This window comes from Grus americana, chromosome Z (genome assembly GCF_028858705.1).
Source record: "Grus americana isolate bGruAme1 chromosome Z, bGruAme1.mat, whole genome shotgun sequence".
In the NCBI taxonomy this organism is placed as follows: Eukaryota; Metazoa; Chordata; class Aves; order Gruiformes; family Gruidae; genus Grus; species Grus americana.
The window spans coordinates 30,669,969-30,693,840 of NC_072891.1; the positions used below are offsets into that span (position 1 = coordinate 30,669,969).

General features: G+C 40.1%; 1 protein-coding gene across 9 annotated transcripts in view; it reads left to right on the top strand.

The window, feature by feature from the left end:
* SMARCA2 (SWI/SNF related, matrix associated, actin dependent regulator of chromatin, subfamily a, member 2) overlaps positions 1-7,228 on the top strand; it is a 120,557-nt gene extending 113,329 nt beyond the window's left edge. For all 9 annotated transcript variants that reach the window (XM_054809018.1, XM_054809024.1, XM_054809023.1 and 6 more), the window contains 4 exons: positions 212-313; positions 4,290-4,422; positions 5,557-5,699; positions 6,319-7,228. In XM_054809018.1, coding sequence (XP_054664993.1) covers positions 212-313; positions 4,290-4,422; positions 5,557-5,699; positions 6,319-6,354 — 414 coding nt within the window. In that variant the 3' untranslated portion in view covers positions 6,355-7,228. The remainder of the gene's footprint in view (positions 1-211; positions 314-4,289; positions 4,423-5,556; positions 5,700-6,318) is intronic.
* The last annotated feature ends 16,644 nt before the right edge of the window (positions 7,229-23,872 follow it).

The following is a 23,872-nucleotide window of genomic DNA, read 5'->3' on the forward strand; positions in this document are numbered from 1 at the left end:
GTATTTTTTTGAGTAATAAGTTAGCAGTATGCTTTAAGACTTTCTTTCTTTGTTTTAAACAGATACTTGTCTTGATGCTTAAGTAAAAATTTTAAAGAGAAAGCTTTTAATGTGCTGAAGTCAAATATTAATTCAGTGTCCTGTCTGCTGTTTTTCTTTTTGCACCACTGCTCATCCATACTTCTCTTCATTTCCTCACCAAATGCAACAGGAAAGAATTCGCAACCATAAGTATCGGAGTCTTGGAGACTTGGAGAAAGATGTCATGTTGCTGTGTCACAATGCTCAGACATTCAATTTGGAGGGATCACAGGTCTGAATGAACCACTTTGTGTTAAACACACAGGTTTCGCCTACATAATGTTTTCAGTGCTTGTGGATTATTATATTCTGTATATAAACCCTGTGTTTTAATTCTTAGTTTAAATACGGAAAAATGCCCAGATTCCTAGAATCATCCAGAATTCACTGGACAGAGCTGCAGTGTGTGCATGCAGAGAAATTGGCTTTGATGCTAATTCTGAGATCAGTGTTTTCTGATCTGTGTGTAGTTTAGAGCTGCTGTAAGACTATGTGAGTCTATGGTAAAAGGCAGTGTGTGTAGAGTGATATATCAGCTTGGGTTTACCACAGTAGATGATAGAAGGAGAATATGTAACAGTACAGCTTCAGAGAGGATGTTGAGAAAATACTTTGTAGTGAATTCTGCAGTTCTGCTAATGGAAGATAAAAATTCAAGATTGGTCCGGCAGTAAAGCTTTGTGTATGAAGCTTTATACTCTCTGACCCCTCTGGTAATTTTTTTTTTTTTTTTTAATGCTTAAAGATCAGTGTCCATTTTAAGAGACAGTAACAATAAATCCCAGATGAGTCTCAGAGGTTTAGAAGGCAAAATCTCTTATCTCAAACAGATGTTTCACACACATGAATGTGCTCAGTGCTGTGAATTCAGAACAGGACACTGACACAAAAGGAGAGACTACAAAATCTGAATGAAAGATAACAAAGTTATCACAATACAGTGAAACATAGTCTTGGATTATTATTTTTATAGATGAGGTCCAAATAGTTTGATGCACACACAATATTAAATTGAAACAGAGAACATGAAGACAACTCCCATAATGTACAAAAGGAAAAAAATTATGTTAAAAGAAACCTAAGTAAGAAGGCTGTTGCCACCCATACTAATGCATCCTTCAAATTCTTAAACATTACTGATGACCCTTAGCTAAACTGGGGAGTTTATATTAAAATTTGAGAATTAAAAATTAAAATGAGCATGCAATTAATTATAAAGGATTGTTGAATACAGCTCATCATTTTGTAATTATTTTTGCTATCTAGAGACAGAAGATGTTTTCTATAATATGTACATGTGGTGTTTTTACTGTCTTCAGTTATATGGAAACAACCTATAAATAATGCAGCTAAAAAATATTTTAATAAGAAAATTAATGATGATAGGAAGCATGGGACAAAATTTTGCTACATTGCCAGTTTACTGCTTAGTCACATAGCAGTAAAACAGCTATAAATATGTAATGATAACAAATGAAAAAAAAAAAGTGAAGGAAGGCTAATACTAAGAAGTATCACTGAGACTTTAGAAAATGGTAAAAGTTGGTAGAGGAGGTAAAACAGAGGCGAAGAAAAATCAGTAAATGGGAAAAATAATGAAATTATTCTCATCAGAATGACTCAAACTGCTGATGGGAAACTGGTGTCTTGGTAGGTAGTGGTGGAAGAATTGACAGGAATAATCCAGAGTGGGTAGAAATGTTCAGTAGAAATGTTCAGTTGCTGCTCTGTTTGGAAGTAACCCAACCTGTATCAGAGTGTTGCAGTATTCTTTTCCGTTCCAATGTACCAACATTAATTACCAGAGCTAGTATTACTTTTTATATCATGAAGCCCAAATAACTCATATCTAACACTTTTTTTGGTTTCTTTCTGATAAGTTCTCATACCATTCATTTTGATTTCCAGTGAATTGCGGGACACTTCTGTGGCAGTCCTCCAGTTTTTAAGGCTACCTCATGTTATTTGTAATAGTTCGGGTCCACCTGTGCTCTGACATACCAGTTCACTTGAGTAAACCAGATCATTTGTGTGTGTACCCAAAACCCAAAAGGTTAATTCAGGCAGTTAAGTACACAGTGACTTCAAGTGAAACTCTGCATGTTTGTTCTGTTAGTATGAGTCATGCTGCTTTTCCTTGGAGCAAAGCAGTTCCATCTAAGCTGGAACCTTATGAGGGGTTTTCAGGGAGAGACAGACTTTGTGTTTTGAGTCTTTTGTCCTCAATGCAACTTCAGCAATTTGAAAAGTTTTTCACATTGTAATGGTCAAATGAAACACAGACATGTAAGGGGTTAAAAATAGTACGTGCCTCTTGAAACAGAGGATTTGTCATGAATGTTGTCATTTGTCATGAAGTTCTGTTGTCATTGCTTCTCCCTTTTTGAAGGAAGTTCCACTGCCGTTGCAGCTTGTTTTTGTGAAACCTGTTGGAATTGAATTTTGGTCAAAATAAGAAAACTTCTATTCGCACAGCTTTTCCTGAAGCAGCCTAAGTTTTATTCTGGATCAAAATAGATACTGAATATTGCAAATAATTCCACATTAAGAAGGTTAAAATATTTTTTAAACTCCCTTTATTTCCCTAGGAAATTCTGTTTAAAAGTCTGGGTCACAATGATACCCTAAATATGTAGTGACTGGCATTAAAAAAATATAATGTTGTATACATCCTTAATTCTTTTTGTCTTAGAAAAGTGTATGGTCTGAGAAAGGACAGCAAGGTTAATTGAAAGAGCCATTCCTAAGAACAATGGAATATGCTAGCTCTATGCATAAGAAAAATAAATGGTCCTCAGGAGAAACCCAGGGGCTTCTATCGATAGCTGACTTGAAAAGAAGTAGGTATAAGAGAAAGTCAACAATCATTTGACTTCAAGGAAGGAAGCTGTGGAGTCTCACAGCCCAGTAAAGTTGTAAGACAATAGGAGACAAGCCTTTTCAAAACATTAATGATTATTATATATATTTCAAGAAATTTTACCATGGTCAAGAACAGTCAAACATCTCATAACAAAAAGCATAGCACTACTTACAGAGTGGGGAACAGTCTGCAGTGAGGGGCAGTTTTTCTAAAAAGGACTTGGTGATCAAGTGAAAAAAGAGAGATTGCATATTTCGTGTAAAGTATTCTGAACAAAGTTTTTTTCTAATTCATTTTGTTGAACCTGCAAAGTATTAAAGCAGTTTTATGAGTTTTAACATACACATTGTATAATGGCAGCCAAAAATATTTCCATTATCTTTCTCACAAATAGCCGGTGTCCCTTTATACAAGAAAGTCTGTAATTTAGCCAAAGGAGTAGGATGACAGCCAAGGTAGTTCAGGTGATGATGATAATAAAACCAAATACAGTCTATGAATCAGTACCCTTCTATTAACTATTCTTAATTTTCCAATGCTGCATTGTCCGGTGCTTGACTTCTGACCTTTTACAGAACAAAATGTACAAGTTCATTTGTTAAGGTGATTATTAAGTCCCAGGTACTCAGCAAGACCACAAGATTTTTACTGGGTTAATCTGAGAAATGTCTTACAAGTAAAATGTAGTCCCCTCACTCTTGAGAGTCCTCTCATGCTTGAGGTTAAGGAGAAAATCTGATATACCCAAGATACTTAGCAAGCTACAAAATGTTTGAGAACAGGTGCTAAGTTTAGAACAAGCACTGATTATTATTTTTTTTCAGTCTTTTTAGGTCTGGAAGGAAGGAAGGAATGAGCTGCTTGGGATAAATTATTTTCCTTGTAGTCACTTTGGATTTCAGAAAAAACTAAGGATAATTAACGTGAGGGTTAGCCATTTGTCATTATCACCTGTATTGCTGGACTATAACCCATTTTTTAATTAAGTTGCTTACTGCTGAAGTGTGATGCTTTGGCAGTTTTTCAAGGCTGTTAAAATCTAATGAAAATACACAATAGTTCCTGTTGTATAAAAACAATACGAAAAACACTCTAATTGGACATTTTAGATGTAATACATTTTAAGAGTTGTATTTTTGTGGCTCACTATTGACAAACTTCTTTATTTACAGCATGAAAAATTAATGTTGGCATTTCTTGTAAAATTCATGCAACAAGCATTGCTACTCAGTATTTGAAAAGGACATATACTTGTGGGTCTGCACTGGAAATTAAGGTCTATTCTGTGAATTGTTGATATCGCTTGACTTTACAGTTCTGACATAGGTTTATATTCATAATGTAGATCTATGAGGATTCCATTGTTCTTCAGTCTGTGTTCAAAAGTGCTCGACAGAAGATTGCCAAAGAAGAAGAAAGTGAGGATGAAAGCAATGATGATGAAGATGAAGAAGAAGAAGAAGAATCAGAATCAGAATGTGAGTCCCCTACGAAATACTGGGGATGGAAGGGGAAGTTTTCCAGTTTCTGCATGGAGACTGATTATAAGGTTCTATTTTCCATTGGTGGAAGTAACTTACAAAGTTTGCTGCTTTGGGTGTTAACATTCAGCTTATATCTTTTGGCTGCATGTTCTGGCTCTACCTCTTAGATGATAGTGAGCTGTTATTAAGCCAGAAACAAATCACAGAGGTGCTTTGTGGAAGCAGATCTGACTGGCCATGAGTGTTTATAAACCCTTCTGGTTCTGTTCATGCTATTTGTAAATAGCAATGCCTGGAAAGGCTAGAAACAGTCTTTATCCATGGGTGGTCAACATTCAGGCATGGTGTGACATAAAACTCATCACCTGGTTGAAAACCAGATATTCTTCAAATATTCTTCAGTGCGACAGCAAGGACTAAGTGAAACTCCGATTGTTTCAGCAGCGGGAGGTGACACTCATTCAGTACCTGCAGACTTGGAAACATGATACAGGGAAAAAAGAGGGATCCCTTCATTACACTTTCTGCCACCCATTGTATCTACCCATACTCTCCAGCTACCCCATCTGTCTGGTTACAGAAACTGCAGTACTTGGCCCTGAGCTACTCTTCCAAGTACGTCATGCGGGTGTGCAAAGCATGCAGCTTGAGCAGTTCATTTGGAAATGAGTGGATATTCTGCAATCAGGAATTTAACATGTTCTTCAGAAAGATGTCAACTCAAAATTTGCCAGTCACCACCACATAGCATTTCTGTAGTTTAAAATAAAATTGTCTGTACGAAGGATAAACATTTTTATATGCAAGGAACAAAATATATTTAGGTGTGTATCTTCTCACAGGACCATATACTACTTGTAGACATCATGCATTCTGAGAATGAAAAGAAGATGCACATGGTCGACTTAAAGTAATTCTTTATAGTTTAATAGAAATTATTGTTAAAACTATCCAGAAGTAGAAAAATAAAAGCAAATACTTCTGCTTCATTGTTCCACAGTCCAAATAAAGAACAGAGGGGAGTATCTTTCCAGGCTGCTTCCAGGGGTCAATTTCTGTGAACAGAGACAGCATTTAAAAGTTGATAAGTGAAAGTTACATTCATGTATGCTGTTAAACTTTTTGCAGCAAAATCAGTGAAGGTCAAAATCAAGCTAAATAAGAAGGACGAAAAAAGTCGGGAGAAAGGAAAAGGCAAGAAGAGGCAAAGCCGAGCAAAAGCCAAGCCTGTCGTGAGTGATGATGATAGTGATGAGGATCAAGATGAAAATGTAAGTTCTGTTCATTGAGACTGTGGAAGTGGTTGCAGTGATTGCGTCTCTACCCTGTTCTGCTTGCTGTCAGAATTCTCAACTGTTCATGCTTAAGCACATTTTTAATCTGTATGGATCATCTTCAGACAATTGGGCGGGGGTGTTAACTGTATCTGGGTGCGCTTATGAGATCTGGTCGCAGTGCTGAAAGACGAGAAGTCTAAGAAGTTTGGAGCTGTTCCTACTTTCTTTGAACCTTTAAACCTCATGCTTTGTTTGCTTTTGCCCACAGACAAAAAACTGTTAGCTTTTTTGGGTTTTTTTGGTGGGTGCTTCTACTATTGCAACAAATGAAAACAGACCTCGTCCCAGTTGTTTTTAGATGTCTGGGTATAAAGAAGGATCTGGTGTTTCCTGACTCTCTGTCTTCCCTTTTCTAAAGAAGTCTACAGCAATTAAATGAAATGTCATGGAAGAGAAATATTAGATAACATAGTACCTTTCTTAAGGCTATCTTGATTTGTCAGTTTAATTGTAATTTTTCTTCCTTTTACTTTCTTTTTTTTTCCTTCTTTAACAAATTCCACAGAATAGCTGGCAAAGAATTTCTGACTTGTCTTGTGTCTCTTACCTCTAGGACCAGTCGGAAGCAAGCGGAAGTGATGATGAGTGATCCATAGGGTTTATTTTCTTGGCAGAACTGACCCCTTCCCCTTCTCTTCTCCCTTCTCCTATTTTACACCCAGTGAACTCATTTTGTCAAATAGACATTGGGTTGTTTCTGTATTCTCATTCTCTATAAATTAGCTTTAGGATAGTGCCAGACAAACATATGATATCATGGTGTAAAAAAAGGAAAAAAATGTAACATATTGTGACCAAATGGGCCTCAAAAGATTTAAGAACAAAACGACAAAAAAGCTTTTGATGGAAAATGTGGGTTGACGGTATATTTCTATGGGCTGGTTTTAACTTGGTAATGGTTTGATTATGCCTGGTTTTACCATTTGATGATGTTTTTCAGTGGCATCAGAAAGACAAAAAAAAAAAAAGTCTTTTGTAGCATTGATAACCAGGAGAAGCCATTAAAAGCCACTGGTTATTTTATTTTTCATCAGGCAGTTTTCAAAGTTTTAATTTGTTCTGTATTGTTTTTTTTACACTGTGGTACATATATGCAACTTTGTTTAATAGCTTATAAATGTACAGTAGTTAGCCTTCATCCACCCTGTCCCATATACATTTTTCCACTTTACGCTTGACGATCTTCAGAAAAATGCTTTTTGAATTGTATCAAATTTATGTCTATTGTAAACTTTGCTTAACTTTTTTTTTCCTCAATTAAAAAAGTTGGGTTAAAAAAATGCTATTGAATATTGCAATCTATATAGTGTAATGGATGGCTTCTTTCATCAGACTGATCTTCTATGTTACCAATGTGGATTATCACCTTTTCCCTAAAGTGTACTTAATCTTTGCTTTCTTTGCACAATGTCTTTGGTTGCAAGTCATAAGCCTGAGGCAAATAAAATTCCAGTAATTTTGAAGAATGTGGTGTCAGTGCTTTCCTAATAAAGAGATAATTTAGCTCAATAGATGGGGCCTTCTGTTATGAGTTCCACAAAAACCTTTTTATAGTAAGGACAAGAGGGCAGGAATGTCTCCTGTAGAGAGGTCCACTGTGGTCTGTCCTGAATGTAAAATAAGAACTCATTCAAATACCATAGCAGTATCCTCAGAGATGGGGGGAAGATATGCAATATAGGTTAAAATATGAATAATAAAATTGAAGTAGTAAAATAATACCTTGAAATAAAAGTGTAATTCATTACCTAATTACAATTCAAGTGATTAAGCAATAAAATAAACATTTCTTTTTCTTTCAGGAAATGTATGTCCATAGGCCTCAGTGGGCATGAATACAATTAGTTATGCAGGCAGTCAGCCCACCTATAAGTCAGTTTAAGTATTATCTTGAGGTATCAGGATTGTGATGCACCAAGATGTGGTAGTGTAAACATTTGAATGACATATCTACAGCTAATGTTGCTACTCTGGAAAATCAAAACTTCTTAGATTTGAACATATATTGAGTAGAAAATGTGCAAGCCTAGGAGTTGATTTGTAAACAGAACATTTCTTTGTTATCTGAACTGTGCGTTTCTCAGTATGCGTTTACATCATATCTCTGTATAATGCCTTGCAGTATGTTGACTGCTTCACGTTTTTCTAGCTCAGTTGAAAAGTGATTTATAAGTTTGTCTGGTGCCCATTTGCATGTATGAACCCTGCACTGACATAAGTCAGCTTTGCTTAGTTTCGGCAATTTCAAACATTTCATTCCTAGTGTGTGTACAACCTGAATGGAAGGCCCTGTATTTCACAGAGAGATACCATTGATGTCAGAGGGACACACTGATGAGACCAATGTCTGAAGCAGCTTTCCAGAAAACGACCTGGTGGTCCTGGTGGACACCAAGTTGAACATGAGCCAACAATGCACCGTTGCGGCAAAGAAGGTTGACAGTATCCTGGACTGCCTTAGGAGGAGTGTTGCCAGCAGGTCCAGGGAGGTCGTCCTTCCCCTCTACTCTGCCCTGGTGAGATGTATCTGGAGTGCTTTGTCCTGTGGTAGGCTCCCCAGTAGAAGAGAGACATGGACATACTTTGCAAGTCCAGCAAAGGGCCACTAAGATGATTAAAGGACTGGAGCATGTGGCATGCAAAGGGAGGCTGAGAGAGCTGGGACTGTTCAGCCTGAAGAAGAGAAGGCTCAAAGGCACCTTATCGATGTGAATTAGTATCTGAAGGGAGGGTGCCAAGAAGACAGAGCCAGGCTCTTCCCAGTGGTGCCCAGTGACAGGACTAAAGGCAGTGGGCACAGACTGAAACACAGGAGGTTCCCTCTGAACATAGAATCATAGAATGTCCTGAGTTGGAAGGGACCCATAAGGATCATCAAGTCCAACTCCCGGCTCCACACAGGACCTGCCAAATCAGACCATGTGATTGAGAGTGTTGTCCATACACTTCTTGAACTCAGTCAGGCTTGGTGCTGTGACCACTTCCCTGGGGAGCCTGTTCCAGTGCCTGACCACCCTCTCAGTGAAGAACCTTTTCCTGATATCCAACCTAAACCTCCCCTGTAGCAGCTTCATTCCGTTCCCATGGGTTCTATCCCTGGTCACCAGAGGGAGGAGATCAGCACCTGCCCCTTCGCTCCCCCTCGTGAGGAAGTTGTAGGCCGCAATAAGGTCTCTCCTCCGTCTCCTCTTCTCTAGGCTGAACAAACTAAGGGACTTCAGCCGGACTTCAGCCTCTCTTCTTATGTCTTCCCCTCTAGACCCTTCACCATCTTTGTTGACCTCCTTTGGACACTCTCCAGTAGCTTTATGTCCTTTTTGTACTGAAAACGTTTTCACTGTGAGTGTGACTGAGCGTTGGCACAGGTTGCCCAAAGGGGTGGTGAAGTCTCCATCCTTGGCAGTATTCAAAAGCTGTCTGGACATATGGGTCCTGGGCAACTGGCTGTTGGTGGCCCTGCTTGAGCAGAGGGGCTTGGACCAGATGACCTCCAGAGGTCCCTGCCGACCTCAGCCATTCAGTGAATCTGTGATGCGGCATAGTTTGGTTTGCAGAAGCCATTCTGTCTTCAGTGATAGTTTCACAAGACCATATATAAATGTTGTTTTCTCACTGCAAAATGAACTAAGTCTACCAACCCATTGTGCATGGCAAGAAACATCTGGCAGTAGACTTCAGTCACTGCTGGCCTAGGCTGGATTTAAACTGGCAAGTTAGATGTAAAAGGCACAGTATCATGTTACCCATCCCCAGAGTGCATGATGACTTTGCAATGACTCTCTTTGATTTACTTTTCAAGAACTCATTATTTACAGATGAGTGTTCAGCTGGAGAATAAAAATGAAGTAAGAAGACCCAACATTTCTGTTAAAAATGAAAGTAACTTTTTTTTTTAGTCAATAACTATAAGCCATATGGGGATATTGGTTTACATGAAGAAATACATTTGAATTATTTGCTGCAATTTTTGTTTTATCAGGTTTAATGAATTTAAAAATATTTTCAATTTGCCCTCTGAGTTTCAAGAAAAAATGTGATTATTTTTATCATTAGATTAAAACTGATTTATGACTGTTAAGTCATACCTATACGTCTGCTGCAGTTTGTCCTGTTATCTTGCTTAGTATTTGAATTAATTTCTGCCCAGAGTAATTTCTTAATTGTTATCTTACTCTTTCTCCGTATGAATTTACTGCATTTTTCAAGATGGTTTTTTTTTTCTGGTAATCTCAGCACATCACTATATAAAGAAAAAGATCCTGGGTAAATTGTTGTCATATGTAACTTTTCAAATTCTTTACAATAAAAGAGGAGGAAATCTTTTTTTTAAGGTCTGTACGAATCCATGTTAAAGATGAAAACACACTTTCTCTTTTACACGATTCTCTTTCTTGTACAAATTGACATGCAAAGCACTTGGAATACTTTTTGGACAATACACGAATAAAAGCCCAATGCTACAATCCATATTGAGGGAAATTAACTCATTTCCTACCTTAATTTCAGAAAATTTGCTAATAAAATTGGAAATGGTGTAGCTTGGGCACTGAGGAAGTTAAACAAAGTGAAATAAATAGCGGGAGGTTTTCTTGTTGCATCTGCTTCTCCTGGGAAGTAGGCAGCAGTGTAAGTGGGCCAGATGAATAACATTTAACAGCTTTTATACATTTCAGATGCTATTAGTATTCTTTCTTTTCCCTTCACCTTCTGAGTGAAACAAAATGCAAAGCCTTTTACTCATTAATATAAATGGCTTCCTGCTTAAATGTGTCTGGTCCTCAATGCAAAGTATTGCACTGGCTGTGCTTTCAGACCCACATGTATTTTTGTTTTCCTTGTCATATACTGCTTTTAGAACAGGAGCATCGGGGTGTCCCCACACACACACCGCTCCAGTCCCTCACTCAGCTCATGAATAAAGCTGGCAATTTGGTGATGACTGAGGCAGAGAGACGGGGCACGGAGTGTCGCAGAGATGCTGCCACAGCTTCTGTGTGCTGGAAGGCAAAGGCACAGCTGGTGCAGTGGTAAGCCTCAAAGTAGTGTGCAATTATTAAGCTGTTGGTACGTGCTCAGTCCTGGTCGAGTACCCAAAGAGGGCATTAATAGCTCTGTTAATAATCCACAATCTACTGTCACTTTTTCACTAATGACACTTGGACAATAGAGTTTACTGAACACATCGTCTAGAAAACAGGTCACAACATGTTAAAATGAGTTTTTATAAAAGGATTTTTAGACTGGTCTCTTACTTTCCCCTCTGTTCATCCTCTGAAATACTTTAGAACTCCTGCAAAAAAAATCAATTTTCAGTTTTGAATAGGGACTCAAACTGTAAGCTGAAACATAACTGTACGTCAAGTTCTGTAGGTTCACAAAAGGGGCTAGCAAAAGTAGTTTATGTGTGTGCATTGACCATAAGGAGGAAGGGGAGGTAGGTTCAGGGCAGGCAAAGAGGTGAACAATACACAATTTTGACTGCTTTGCAGTAGAATTGTATATAATTTTAGGAGTCCTTCACCCCTCATGTTACTGTGCTGAACAAGAGATAGAAGGTATATGAGACAGAAAGTAAGCAGAGGATATGAAACAAGTTACCAGTCAGCATTTACCTAGTTCTGTTTTACAGAAACTGGACATCCCATTCCGTGAGAACAGAACTTTGGGATTCTGCAGTCATACATTTTAAGTGTTTAAACATGAAGGACCATGTTTATGTTTGGGGTAATTTTGTTAATTAAAATGAAATCCAAAAATGCCATGAAGGATTATCCAGATGCAGCCTGCTTATTCTCTATGAGGAAAGTCAGAAAGTCAGATTTTACCAACAACTATTTAAACATGACATAAACCAAAAGTTAACTGGAGGTTGCAGCACCACTCTCTTACTTCCCCTTGACAACCACAAGCTCACCCTCTCCTCAAATGAGAGAAGGTTGGTGCAGGCATGTCTCTTCTTCCTCGTGGAGGTCACACCTGCTTTCCAGACAGTAGTCCTTGTCTGTCCATTTGCTTTACTTGTGAGAGTTGTGAATGTGGTGATATTTGCCATGCTTTTGACTCTACGTTCACACAGAGAGATGATTGTGCCGAAGAACATGTTGAACTCTGCCTTGATCTGACACTTTTAAAATGTAAAATATTTTTATTCCCCTGCCTCTATTAAGGAGCTTGTATTTCAATACATATGGTATTTTACTTCTCCCTTATTTGCATGACCACAGCAGACACAGTAAGAACAAAATTCTTCTCCAATTAGATGATGACAGCTTGTGTTTTCTTCCCACGTATGCCAAATTGCTGTCAAAGGTTGAATCACCACAAATAACTTAACATGAAGCTCTTGCATTTTGAAGTGACCAGAAGATTTACATTGGAAATTATACCTGAGACAAACACTGTTTTCATGACAACTTCCAGCTTGGGCAGCTGCTTCCTGAGTTTGTGCTGGGTATTCAGTGTCATACTTTCATGTGCAATCCATTGCTGTGGTGACATATACTGATGCTTCATTACATTTTGACACTTTTGATGGAATCAACAGTTTTAAGCTATGTATTGCATCACATGCCACCTGTGAATACAACCGTTAACATAGGCTATTCTCACACCTGGAGACGGAGATAAAATTAAAGAGAAGACCCCAATACTAAGACATGAATTCACTGCAAATGAAAGAGATCTATATGCTAAACATAATTTTCATTCTCTGAAACAGCCATAGTTTCTGAAGGAGGTGAATTTATAGCGACTTGTGTTATTTGTGTTACGGCTTATCCCATTTCACTGTAGTAGTATCTATTATGTGCATTCTCCCTTTGGGCTTCCAGCATAGTTGCTCTTCTGTCCATCGCTTTCCATTGAAATCAATTTTATATGCACTTGGATGCCTTACAGACTTGAAGCAGTTACTGCTTCATTGTGCAGCATTACTTCCCATCTCCTTTGTCCTTTCAACACGAGAGAGAGGAGGAAAAAGGCATTGTCTGACCATTCATTTAGGCCTTCCCATTTTCTGAGACGAGGACACCTTATTGCTGTTAGTGCTGTTGTCTGCGGGCACGACCCTGGGGACACGTCAGTGCTCCTGCAGTTCTTGAAGTTTTTTGAGCAGTTCTTAAGCTCAAGGAACAAAGCAGTGAGGCTGAGCATGTCTGACATTCTGCAGACGCACAAAAGACGGTAAGTATTCCATGTCAGTGCACTTAAGTGCTTAGAAGCAGTAATTAAAATAGGTATTTAATACATCACAATTCATTTAAACTACATAAGGGGCAATCTTATCAAAATAAGAGCATTTTACTTCTGCAGGGTTTGGGACCCTTATTAGACCAACTCCCATTGCTGCACCACTGGATGTAACTTTTTCTGCCATTTCTTCATGCCATCCTTGTATCCTGCTGTTTCTGTGTGACAGTCAAGATTTAAATCCTGGCCATCTTGAGTGCTTATAGGAAAATCATTTACCTTGCATCATTAATCAAATTTTTCATTACTTGGGAATCTGGAAGATAGAGAAACGCTGTGTAGCAGGGCCCATACCAGAATCTAGGTACATTACAGTGATGATTTCCCTGAGATGGACAGGTTAAAAAAAAGGGGGGAAAAAAAAAAAAGCTTGTCCTCTATCTGGCAAGTTGATTATTTCTGCGTAGGGGTAAACAAATTGAAAAGGATATTACTGTCTTTTTCTCCTGTGTCACTCAGATTCACTTCAAAGCTGCCTCCTCATTCCCAGAACATGAATGCCAGGTTCAGCTCGCTTGAGACCCAGCCACCAAGCTGCAGGTTAAAGGGAGAAGCTTGAGTTTATTCTTCATAAGCACTCAAGTGACACATATTTTCTTAAGAGGTGCCATGCAGTTGTTCTGTCATTCTGACTACACCTGGGGCTGGTGCTCTCTGCCTTTCCAATTGTGCCAGGTCTTACTGCAAGTTAGCACCTGAGAAACACTGCTGCTACAGTCCCTAAAGTAGAAACTAATTCAAAGCAGCTCTTCCAGGTGAACACGTTTCCCTGGATGGTGCACAGGGATTAATAAAGGAGGCAAACTTTTGGTAAGCCCAGCTGTGTGAGTGGGCAGCTCATCACCTCTCAGAGCTTAGGTCAGTGCGCCCATGTCATCCCTGCCTGTGACGTCCCTGCTGAACTCAGCAAGTAGCCTTGCTGGCTGTTCTGCCTGTGTCACTATCCCTCTGATCGCAGCGTGCTCCTTGCTTCCTTGACACTGCTTGTTTTAATGGCCTAACATCTGGCTGATAAGAGATTCCTGGCCTTGGGGAACAATCCCGTTACCTCTGGTAACAGCCAGTCATGGCTGGCTTTCTCACTGCTTTCCAAAAGTTCATGGCATTCTCCCTGGAGACATTTGCGTCACTGCTTTTCTTTCTGCTTGCTTGCTGCTGTAGCCTCCTTTAATGTAACTCTGTGGGATCAACCAGAGGAACGTTACGTAGGAAAAGCAAATCACACACTAATCCTACAAAATAGCAAAGGCATCATCTACACTTCGTAATGGTGTGCCTTTCACCTCCAACCACCTCACCAGGTGGTCTCCCTCGGGCTGTTCAGCCTTTGGAGTCACTGAGCAAAAAGTGGTCTTTAGTTACTTTTAAACTAAATGAGCTTACACATCGAAATATTTTTTTCACTCATCCCAGAACTGTTTCTGTCCAGACACAGGATGAACAAATACAGTGCCACACAGTGACAGCTTCATGAAAAGAGCATAATTTTAAGCTCTGAAATATACCTACCATACGGAATTCACACAATTGTCTTTTCAAAAAAAGAGATTCTTCATAGGACACATCACACTTTGCCCCTCAAAAAGGGAGAAAAAGGTCCCCTGAGAACTTGCCGTCTCCAACACATCATGCCTCCTAACCTCCTGTCCTCCTTTTCAGCCATCAGCCCCCACCTCAGTCTTACCATATACTTTGGTAATAAGCACCGGGACCCATCAAATGACAGCCCTGTTTGAGTAAGGTTGGCCTTTATTCATCTGTCTGAGTTAAACTGCAGCGCAGGGTGTATGCTCTTCAGCCAGCACAAGATCTGACAGTACGCCATGTGATGTCACTATTTGACTTGACTACAGCATTCAGTCCTGAAAAATGCTAGAAAGATAAACACGAAATATCAGTATACATTTTTTAACCTTACTAATAGAGAGTTAACAGAAAATATTCTTCTGTGAAGGCTGCACTCACTGCAAGTGCAAACATTTTCAGGAAGGTCACAGGTGTATAATCTTTTTGCATGTTCGTTGGTGGGGCCTATTTCCCCCCCAGTTTTGCCAGAAAATACTGTCTCATAAATGTATCAGCTGTCTTCTGATAGCCTTTACACCCAGTAGTCAGTGTCAAGGCTTACACTGGACTCAGTCTTGTCAAAGGCAGTAACTCATCAACTGTGTATTAAATGATCCCTCTTTGCAGAGGATTGCGTTTTCCTTTTAAGATTTTAGATAGCAAGGACAATTTGACTTTCCTAAGGGCAAATCCTGGGGGACTTTTAAACAAAAATGAAACTCAGTAAGTGAGGAATGAGTAGGAAGTTTAAAAAAATACCTACTTTTATCATCGGGAAAGTAATTTTTGAGATCTCTACTGAAGTATCTCTTGCTCTGAACCACAGAAATGAATTTCAGCCTGATGACAGGTCCTGCAGACATGCCTTCAGAGGGCTGTGAGGACCTGTGTTAGTCCGAGGAGTCTCTGTAGACCATCTCTAGCCATGTGGTCTCTCCATTCCAGCAAGGAGCTTCTTCATTGCTGCAAGGAAGGGAGGGGAGGAGAGCCCAGGGAAATGTGCTTTCTCAAGCAACAGACCTCAAACTGGCAGGTCAAGCACCCTTTGCCTGGGGGACAGGCAGGTATAATTAATACTAAATGAAATCTCTGGTCCTATATCTGTAAGTATTAATGCCTGCATAGATTATTACAAATTTGGAACAAAATGTTTGTTGTAGGAGCTACATTGCTCAATTTTCATCTTTTGCTTGTAACTGATCAGGTACCCATGAAAATATTTCCAAGTCTGAATGGGAGAAACCACTGCTGCGGGCTGAAGGGATATCTTGTTCTATCTGCCCTTCAGTCATGAGTCTTTTTAGATGTCCACTGCACCTCAGGCGCTGCCAAGTTTGCACTGACGATACCTGTCCAATAGGAATTTGAGTTATGCTCTCAATATTTCATGTAAAACAGCAAGCAAATGACAAATAGTAGCAGTTCTTGTCTGAATAAAGTCAAGCTCAACTTTTATTTCCTCCAACCTGAACTGAAATTAAGCTGCCAGGTTTCAGACCTTACTATTGATCTGTTGAGCTATGTAGTACCCTTTTTTTTATTTTTAATGAATACTTTCTTCTAATTCACATCTACATGACTGCTCCTGCTTTCATATGAATAGTGATGTAGCATAAACGGAGTCTAAATTTCAACATTACAACAGGAAACATTTTGGGAGTACCAGCAGGGACAGGATCTACCTGCAACTGTACAATGAGTGGGAAGCAGACAGTTTTTAATGCTCCAGAGCAAAGTCAAGCTCACTGAGATTTCTTCTGAAATTCGTGTTCTTCTCCTGTAAAGCCCACTGTGACAGGCTTCCATTATAAAGAATAAATAGTATAATATACGAACGGAATAGAAATATTCCTGTAACCCTCTGCATTTGGATCTCTGTATCTCTGGCTCGCAGTTTTCTAGTAAACCTCTTAAACTGCACATCATGATTCACAGTGGTCATGGACAAACACCTCAGCAAAGCTGCCCCTCAACCTGGTACTCACTGAAATCCTGATGCAGAAGAGGAGTGAATTACAGCTAACTTGAAGAGAAGCTTATATTGTATATACCATTCTGCACTTTTGTCTTTACTCTGTGTCATTTGTGGACTCGTACAACAGCTTTGGAAGGCAACTCTCTGTAGTGACTGTTTGAGTTGGGTTTGGGCTTAGGACATATGATGTCCCAAGGCAGATAGGCACTGTGCTCTTGCTAGTACTCATTCTTCAACAGAGTTCCACTGGATCCCAAAACTCCTGTCTGAAGTATCCCAATGTTTGAAAATGAATATATTAACGAAATAGGAAAAATGGGGGGGGAAGTCCATTTGAAAAATACTAGAAAAAGCAGTCTCTTAGAATCTTTACTGAAAGACATGAAAAATATATGTTGCTACAATTGGAAATAGCAATATTTACAGGCATGTATAAACTCCATTACAGAATCATCCTGCTCCACCCTGGATACTAGATTTACGCCTTTTCCTTCCCTCTGTTTATGTTTTTGCTAAATGCCATGTGATTTAATTTCCCTTCTCAGGCTCCTATGAACTTTAACAGACCTCAAAATCTTCACTGATCCTACTCATTGACCTCCTTTCCTCCCAAAGCATCAGAAGGCAGTTGTAGTGTAGTGCTGGTTCAGTATGTCAGGCTTTCCTAATTGGCCAGAAATCCCTTGCTCCTCCAACTCCAGACTCCAGATATTCTGACACAACACAGACTGTCGTGTTTTGTTTTTCACTGAAAAAGAAATAAGGACTTATTCTGTAATATACATGCTGGGAAAAAAAATACACAAACAAACAAAACACCAAAAAACCCCAAACCAAACCAAACAAAAACCCCAACAAAACTAAACAAAGCCAATGATATGAAAGAATTCTAGCAGAACTACCAGAAACATAAATGCAATGAACATGAGGACATGCAAACTAAGACATAGGTGACATCAGTAGATGATAGAAAAGATATTTACCTTTTGCTTTAGAAGCACTTAGTTGAAAGTTTAAAAAGCAGTTAAAAAGCCTGTTTGCTCAGTTGTTAACATCAATGTTTTGCTTATGTTTCATTGCTTTACGCTGTCATAGAATAAAATTAGAACAGAACAGAATAGAATAGAATAGCATAGAAGGGACTTACAGTGATCATCTAGCCCAACTGTCTGACCACTTCAGGGCTGACCAAAAGTTCAAGCATGTTATTAAGGGTATTTTCCATTTATGCCTCCTAAACACTGACAGGCTCGGAGCATCGACCACCTCTCTAGGAAGCCTGTCCAGGGTTTGAGCACCCTCTCGGTAAAGAAATGCATCTATTTCTTCTCTAGACTTTAATAGACAAAGGAAGAGAAAATATTTTCCCAGGAATCTCTGTACAGCACTGGTGTATCTCAAGCCTGATGGGAATCTTTGGATTATATCAAAATGCAAACATTACCAAAGAAAATTAATTTAGGCAAACAAACAAAAAGCATTTAGGGATGTAAGTACTTAGCTTTCTTGGGTTTCAGTGGGAGAAACATGCTTTGCAGTAATATTTCCTTAAGCAAACCATCAGCGCCTTGGTTTTATGACAGAGGTGATCTGGAGTTTAAACACGTATGTACCAATGGAGTATTTTCATGCCATCTTAGCATGCTGGAAACATAACTCAGGCTTTGGTATGTTGCAACAACTGAAAACATTAGCAAACTTAAAAGAAGCTTATATAAAATAATGACTACTACACGAGGAAGGCATTTGAGTAATGACCATGTACTTCAGGATCTTTAATTATTTTTTTCTCCTTTTAAATTAATGCAACTGTAATATATTACAGGTAGAAACTAAGGCAGAATTTGAACAATCCGGGACAATGTTCCGGGAGCACAGGAACAGGCCTGTAAGGGAGGGAAAACAAAGAGCAGGGCAAGGGCAGGGGAGCTGGGAGCTGCAGATGGCAGCAGGGCAGGCCAGTGGCAATGACCAGGGCCTGGCCATGGGGCCAGGGACGTGGCCAAGGTCATGCTCAGACGTCAGCCACAGGTTACCCTAGCTCAATAATGGCTACCCATGGCTAGGCCTCAGGCAGGGACCAAAAGCAAGAGGCCCATCCTGGCCTGCTTAGGATGATTAAAATTAGAAGCCTAAAGTGAAGGAAAACAACAGAGTTTAATAAATTAAACTGTACCACTGGAGCTGGGAGGAGGGGAATAATCTGAATTTCTGAAGAGCTCTACCCTGCAAACGCATGCACTGACAGGCCAATGTCAATAATTTATACTGATGAAGCAGTGAAGTGAGATGCAACCATGCATTCTCTGAATAAACCCCCACTGGCTGGTCACACTCTGAGGTAGTACAATGTCCTTAACAGCCAACGGAGAATAGCCTGTCTGAAACAAACCCACCTTCTGTGGGCGGCAGATGTGTGTAGAACCAGGCTGATGGCTGCAATCCAAAATTTTACATTTCTGTGGGCAGATGGACCATGTAGATGCAGTTTGCTGTTCAACTAGTACCTTTCTGCATAAACAGGTACAAAGAGGTGGGTTTTCTTTAAATGTCAGGTTTTAGAATCTGCTTTCTTATTTTCATGAATACAGTGTCTGTTTCCATGGAAATAAACTTTTAGGAGAAAGAAAAAGCCAAAAGTATCAAAAACCTAATCAGCAAGGAAGTGCACGAGTCTCCAAGGTCAGTATATGGCTAGAAATCAAATTTAGGGGCTCTTAGTTGTGAACTTTTCAGCTTGTGTTAGTCTTGGGCTGTTCCCTGTTACTTTCTCTCTTTGTTGTTTGTCCTCAGGTCTGGAAGGAGAGGATTTTTCTCACTGTGGTCTTCTTTTTCATCAGCAGGGCAGCAGTGGTAATCATAATGCAAAAGCCAGCCTATGGAATTTATTTAACTCTCAACCAAGATAGTAACTCCAGATGACTGTGACTTCTCATTGGAGCAGACTTCTTCCTTTTAACTCATAGCATACAGAATGTAAACCTCAACTCCATTTCCAAGAAACTCAAATCCACTCTGTTATATCAACCTTAAGAAATAAAAAGTAATTTCTTTCCTTATTTCCAGGTCAAAACAAGCTGAAGTATTCCTTCCATGACAGAATTGCAGCTGGTAGTTGATCAAGGAATAGCACAGGAAAGCTGACCATTGTAACCTATAGAGCTTTTGAATTTTTTAATGGTACAGAAATCTGAAATCTCAGACAAGAAAGAGAAATACAATCTTTTTCTGCTTCTGCTTTTTCTGTATGGAATGTAAGAAGATAAAATCCCTGAGGACGTTCCTGCCCAGGACAAGCAGCCTGCACATGGATGTGGGTCACCACCAGCCCTGGAGTCTCACCCCATGTGACTTGGTACAGTCTGCTGAATCCTGTGATGGGATCCTGCTGCTTGAGGAAAACTTCATTCTGCCTGTGTCTTAATTAGTTGGCATAATAAAGTTAGCTGACATTCAGATCTTGGAAAAGCCTGCTCAGGCTGAAAGAAGTTCCTTCCCGTCCAACTGACCTCAAGTCTGGAAAGAAGTAGATCTGCTCTTTCCTTTTTCTTTTCTGGCTGCAGCAAGTCACTGAAATAAAGTGCTTTGTTTGTGGCAGAGTTTTTTGTCCCTTAGTGCCAACTAAAGCCTTTCTGGGAGGTCCGTAAGTTTTCTCCTATATAAAGCTGGCTTTCTTGAATATTCATGTTTAGAGTTATATATAATCTAATTAAGAAAATAAATTAAGTCCATACAAACTAGTTCTGTTAGGAGGCACAATAGCCCTGAATTTTTACTATGTGTTTCTGCACAAGTTTGGTCAGAGGGCTTGGTTTTCTTTTCAGTAGGGGTTCAGCTGAGTTGTTTAATCAGGCATTATAAGCAGGTGTCTTTCTCTCTCCTTTTTTCCCCCTTATGCTTTCTTTCAGCCTACCATTTCTCCTGCTCTGACCTCTTCTCCCAATTTCCCATGAAGTGGCTTTGGGAATTAACCCATTTAGTTTGGCCTCCTCAGTCAGCATCACGGCCTGGGGCCAAGCAGGCTTAGTTCTAAGTCCTTGGAGCATAAGCTGAACATCACCACCAGATTGTGACCCGCTGAAAGGCATCGTTGTGTACAGGCCCCTTGTTGGCGCTGCAAGCGGGAACTAAACCTCTAACGCAGCAAATTATCAGACAGCCTTGCTCTTGCCATATCCCTGTGTTTAGGCATTTTCATTTGTAGCACAAGTCTTCCAATTTTCTTTCTTTGCTGTATAGAGGAAATGGCAGTGCCTGAAAGAGTGTTTTTTAGCAGTTAAAGAATGAAACGGCAGGAGTATCCAGCCCATACTTCCTTCCTGGCACTTCACCCAGCTTTTCCGTACCTATTCAATTCAGTTTAATAAAGAATTGCATTCCCACTAGAATTGCATATGATCATTCAGTAACCTACAGCATCCTGTTGAGCTTCTGGTTTCTATGTCCGATAAGGTTTTCTCTAAGGAAGTGGCAGCTCTTTTCTGCCGATGAAGGCATGCAAGTTGGAGGAAGGATAACTGTTAAAGAAATTTCGTCTTTAAGTTAAGTAGTATTTTTGGTCATTTGAAAAAACTAAAACTAAGATTTAGTCCCTGTGTCACTGTTCAACTGATCAGACGTCATGCTTTGTATGCACATTCTGACAACTGCTGTATACTTTTCATTACTGTTTCCACAAATCCTGACATTGAATTCCAGACTCCAGTGCCATTACTGCTTGCACTGAGAAGCACTGACCAAATTCTTTTTTCTGTACATACCTCCTGGCCGTTCTAAAACTTCTCCTCAGTTTTGCTGACTCATTTGTTAGAGCTACCATTCCTTTTTTTTTTTTTTTTGGCAGGTGCCTCTGTTCTAGAGTCCAATCCATATGCAATATGGATGTCTTAATTCTTCTCACTACTCTTTATCTTTAATGTATCAAATCTGTTGGTTTATCCAGTTCACAGCCTACCGGATTGAATAAAAAAGCTGAGTTTATTGTGGAATGTGCTCTGAAGAGAATGCTATGCTATCTCTATGGCAAAGTTAAGTCAAATAAATCTTAGAGTTGTTATTTGCAACATGGATGCCAAAGAGGTTCAAAATTGTAGCTGCCGTTAGTGTCACAAGACTGGCATGAAGAGATTGACTTTTAAGAAAAATGGATGACTGAATGTCATCCTACAGCTGATGCAGAGTATGGATGATGACAAATGCAGCTAACGGAGGGAGCCAACAGAGAGCAGCGGTTTGTGCAGAAGAGTGCACAAGATGGTCCAAGAGCTCTTTTCAGAGCAGCATAGCTGTGCCACTACAATGGCAGGGACACTGACGTGAACCTGCATCTATGAAGTAACAAGCTATTCGCTCCAAGAGGAAGTGTTCTTTACCCAGTGTGTTTTTACAGCAAAAGACATGACATTCAAGATATTTCAAATGCAGGAATGAACAGCTTGCCATCACAGGTGATCAAATGCCAAGGAACAAAGGTGCTCTGCTGCATCTGATACTTACAAACAAGGAGGAATTGGTCAGGAGTGTGAAGACCAGGGACAAGCTTGGGTGCAGGGACCATGAGATGGTAGAGATCAGGATCCTGAGAGGATGGAATGGGGCAAACAGCAGGACCACAACCCTGGACTTCAGGAGAGCAGAATTGGTCCTGTTCAGAGATCTGCTTGGAAGAATCACATGGGAGACAGACAGCCCTGGCGAGGAGTCCAGGAAAGCTGATTGATTTTCAAAGATCACCTCCTCCAACCTCAAGAATGGTCCATGCCAACAAGCAGAAACCAAGCAAAGGGGGCAGGAGGCCTGCATGGATGAGCAAGGAGCTCCTAACTAGACTCAGACATAAAAAAGAGGTGTACAGGAGGTGGAAGCAGGGGCAGATGACCCAGGAGGAATATAGAGATGCTGTCTGACCATGGATGAATGGGCTGAGGAAAGCCAAAGCCCACCTGAAGTTGAATCTGGCAGGAGATATGAACAGCAACAAGCAAAGTTTCCAGAGGGACATCAAGAGCAAAAGAAAGACTAGGGAAAATATGGCCCCACTGCTAAACTGGGCAGGGGGCCTTGTGACAAAGGACACAGAGGTGGTTGGGGTAGTCAATGTCTTCTTCACCTCTGTGTTTACTGGTAAGACTTGCCCACAGTAATCTCAGACACCAGTGGGAAAGTCCAGGGCAAAGCAGATTTGCTCTCAATGGAGGATAATCAGGTTCAGGAACATATGAATAAACTGGACCTACAGACATCCACGGGCCTGATTCAATGCACCCACAAGTGCTGGGGGAGCTGGCCTGTGGCATTACGGGGTGCTTGCAGTCATCTTTAAGGGGTGTGGAGGAGAGGGGTGTGACTGGGGAGAGACCGTGAGGATTGGAAGGCAGCAAATGTCTTTCCTGTATCCAGGAAGGGGAAGGGGGTGGAGCTGAGCCTCACCTCTGTCCCTGGGAAGGCGGTGGAGCAGCTAATCCTGGAAACCATTTCCAGACATCATATAGGACAAGAAGGTGGCTGCAAGTAGTTGGCATGGACTTACAAAGGGGAAAACATGCCTGACCAACCTTATGGCCTTCCACAATGAGGTGCCTGGCTTGGTGTACGTGTGTGCAATAGGAAAGAAAGAATGGGAAGTAATTACTCAGAGCAATGACCAGAGAAAAACTAGGTTCCTGCTGTATGTAATTGATTCAAGAAATGTTTATTTAGCCTAAATTTGGATGCCTGACTGTTGGGTAATTTTTATACTAGCACTGACAGCTGCTTGCTGTAGCAGATGAAAGTTACAGCGCTGCTGCCCTCTTTCTGCTTCTTTCTTATTCTGGTGCTGAGTCTCCATTAGCATTTCTGGAGGAGTAAATACGTTGATTGGGAAAAGATGGCTTTCTTTTAAATATTTGACATGGGAGTGTTACCAAGACATCAAGAGGAAAATGTGAAGATAAAGGAGGTGCTGTTTTGTCAGTGTCTGCATCTTCAAACACCCACCACTACAAGCAAATCTGCTTTATTTTTAGGAAGAACCATAATGGAGCTGACTGCCACCAAGTGACATCTCTTTTATGAGTGGACTGTTTTCAGCAACTGATGTGCCTTTTGCTGTTCCTCACCTTTGACCACCTCCTTTTCCTCTTTGGTCACTGTCCCTGCCTAACAAAGAAAGGCCAAAACATGAGTAAAAACTACTAAACTAGCCACAAACAGCCAGAGTGCGTTGGACCTGTCCTGCTTTTGTCTCAGAAGTTAGTATTAGATGTATTAGAAGAACATGCAAGAAAGGCTGCCACTAACTACTCAGCCCAAAGGGGAGGCCTGTTATTATTTTTAT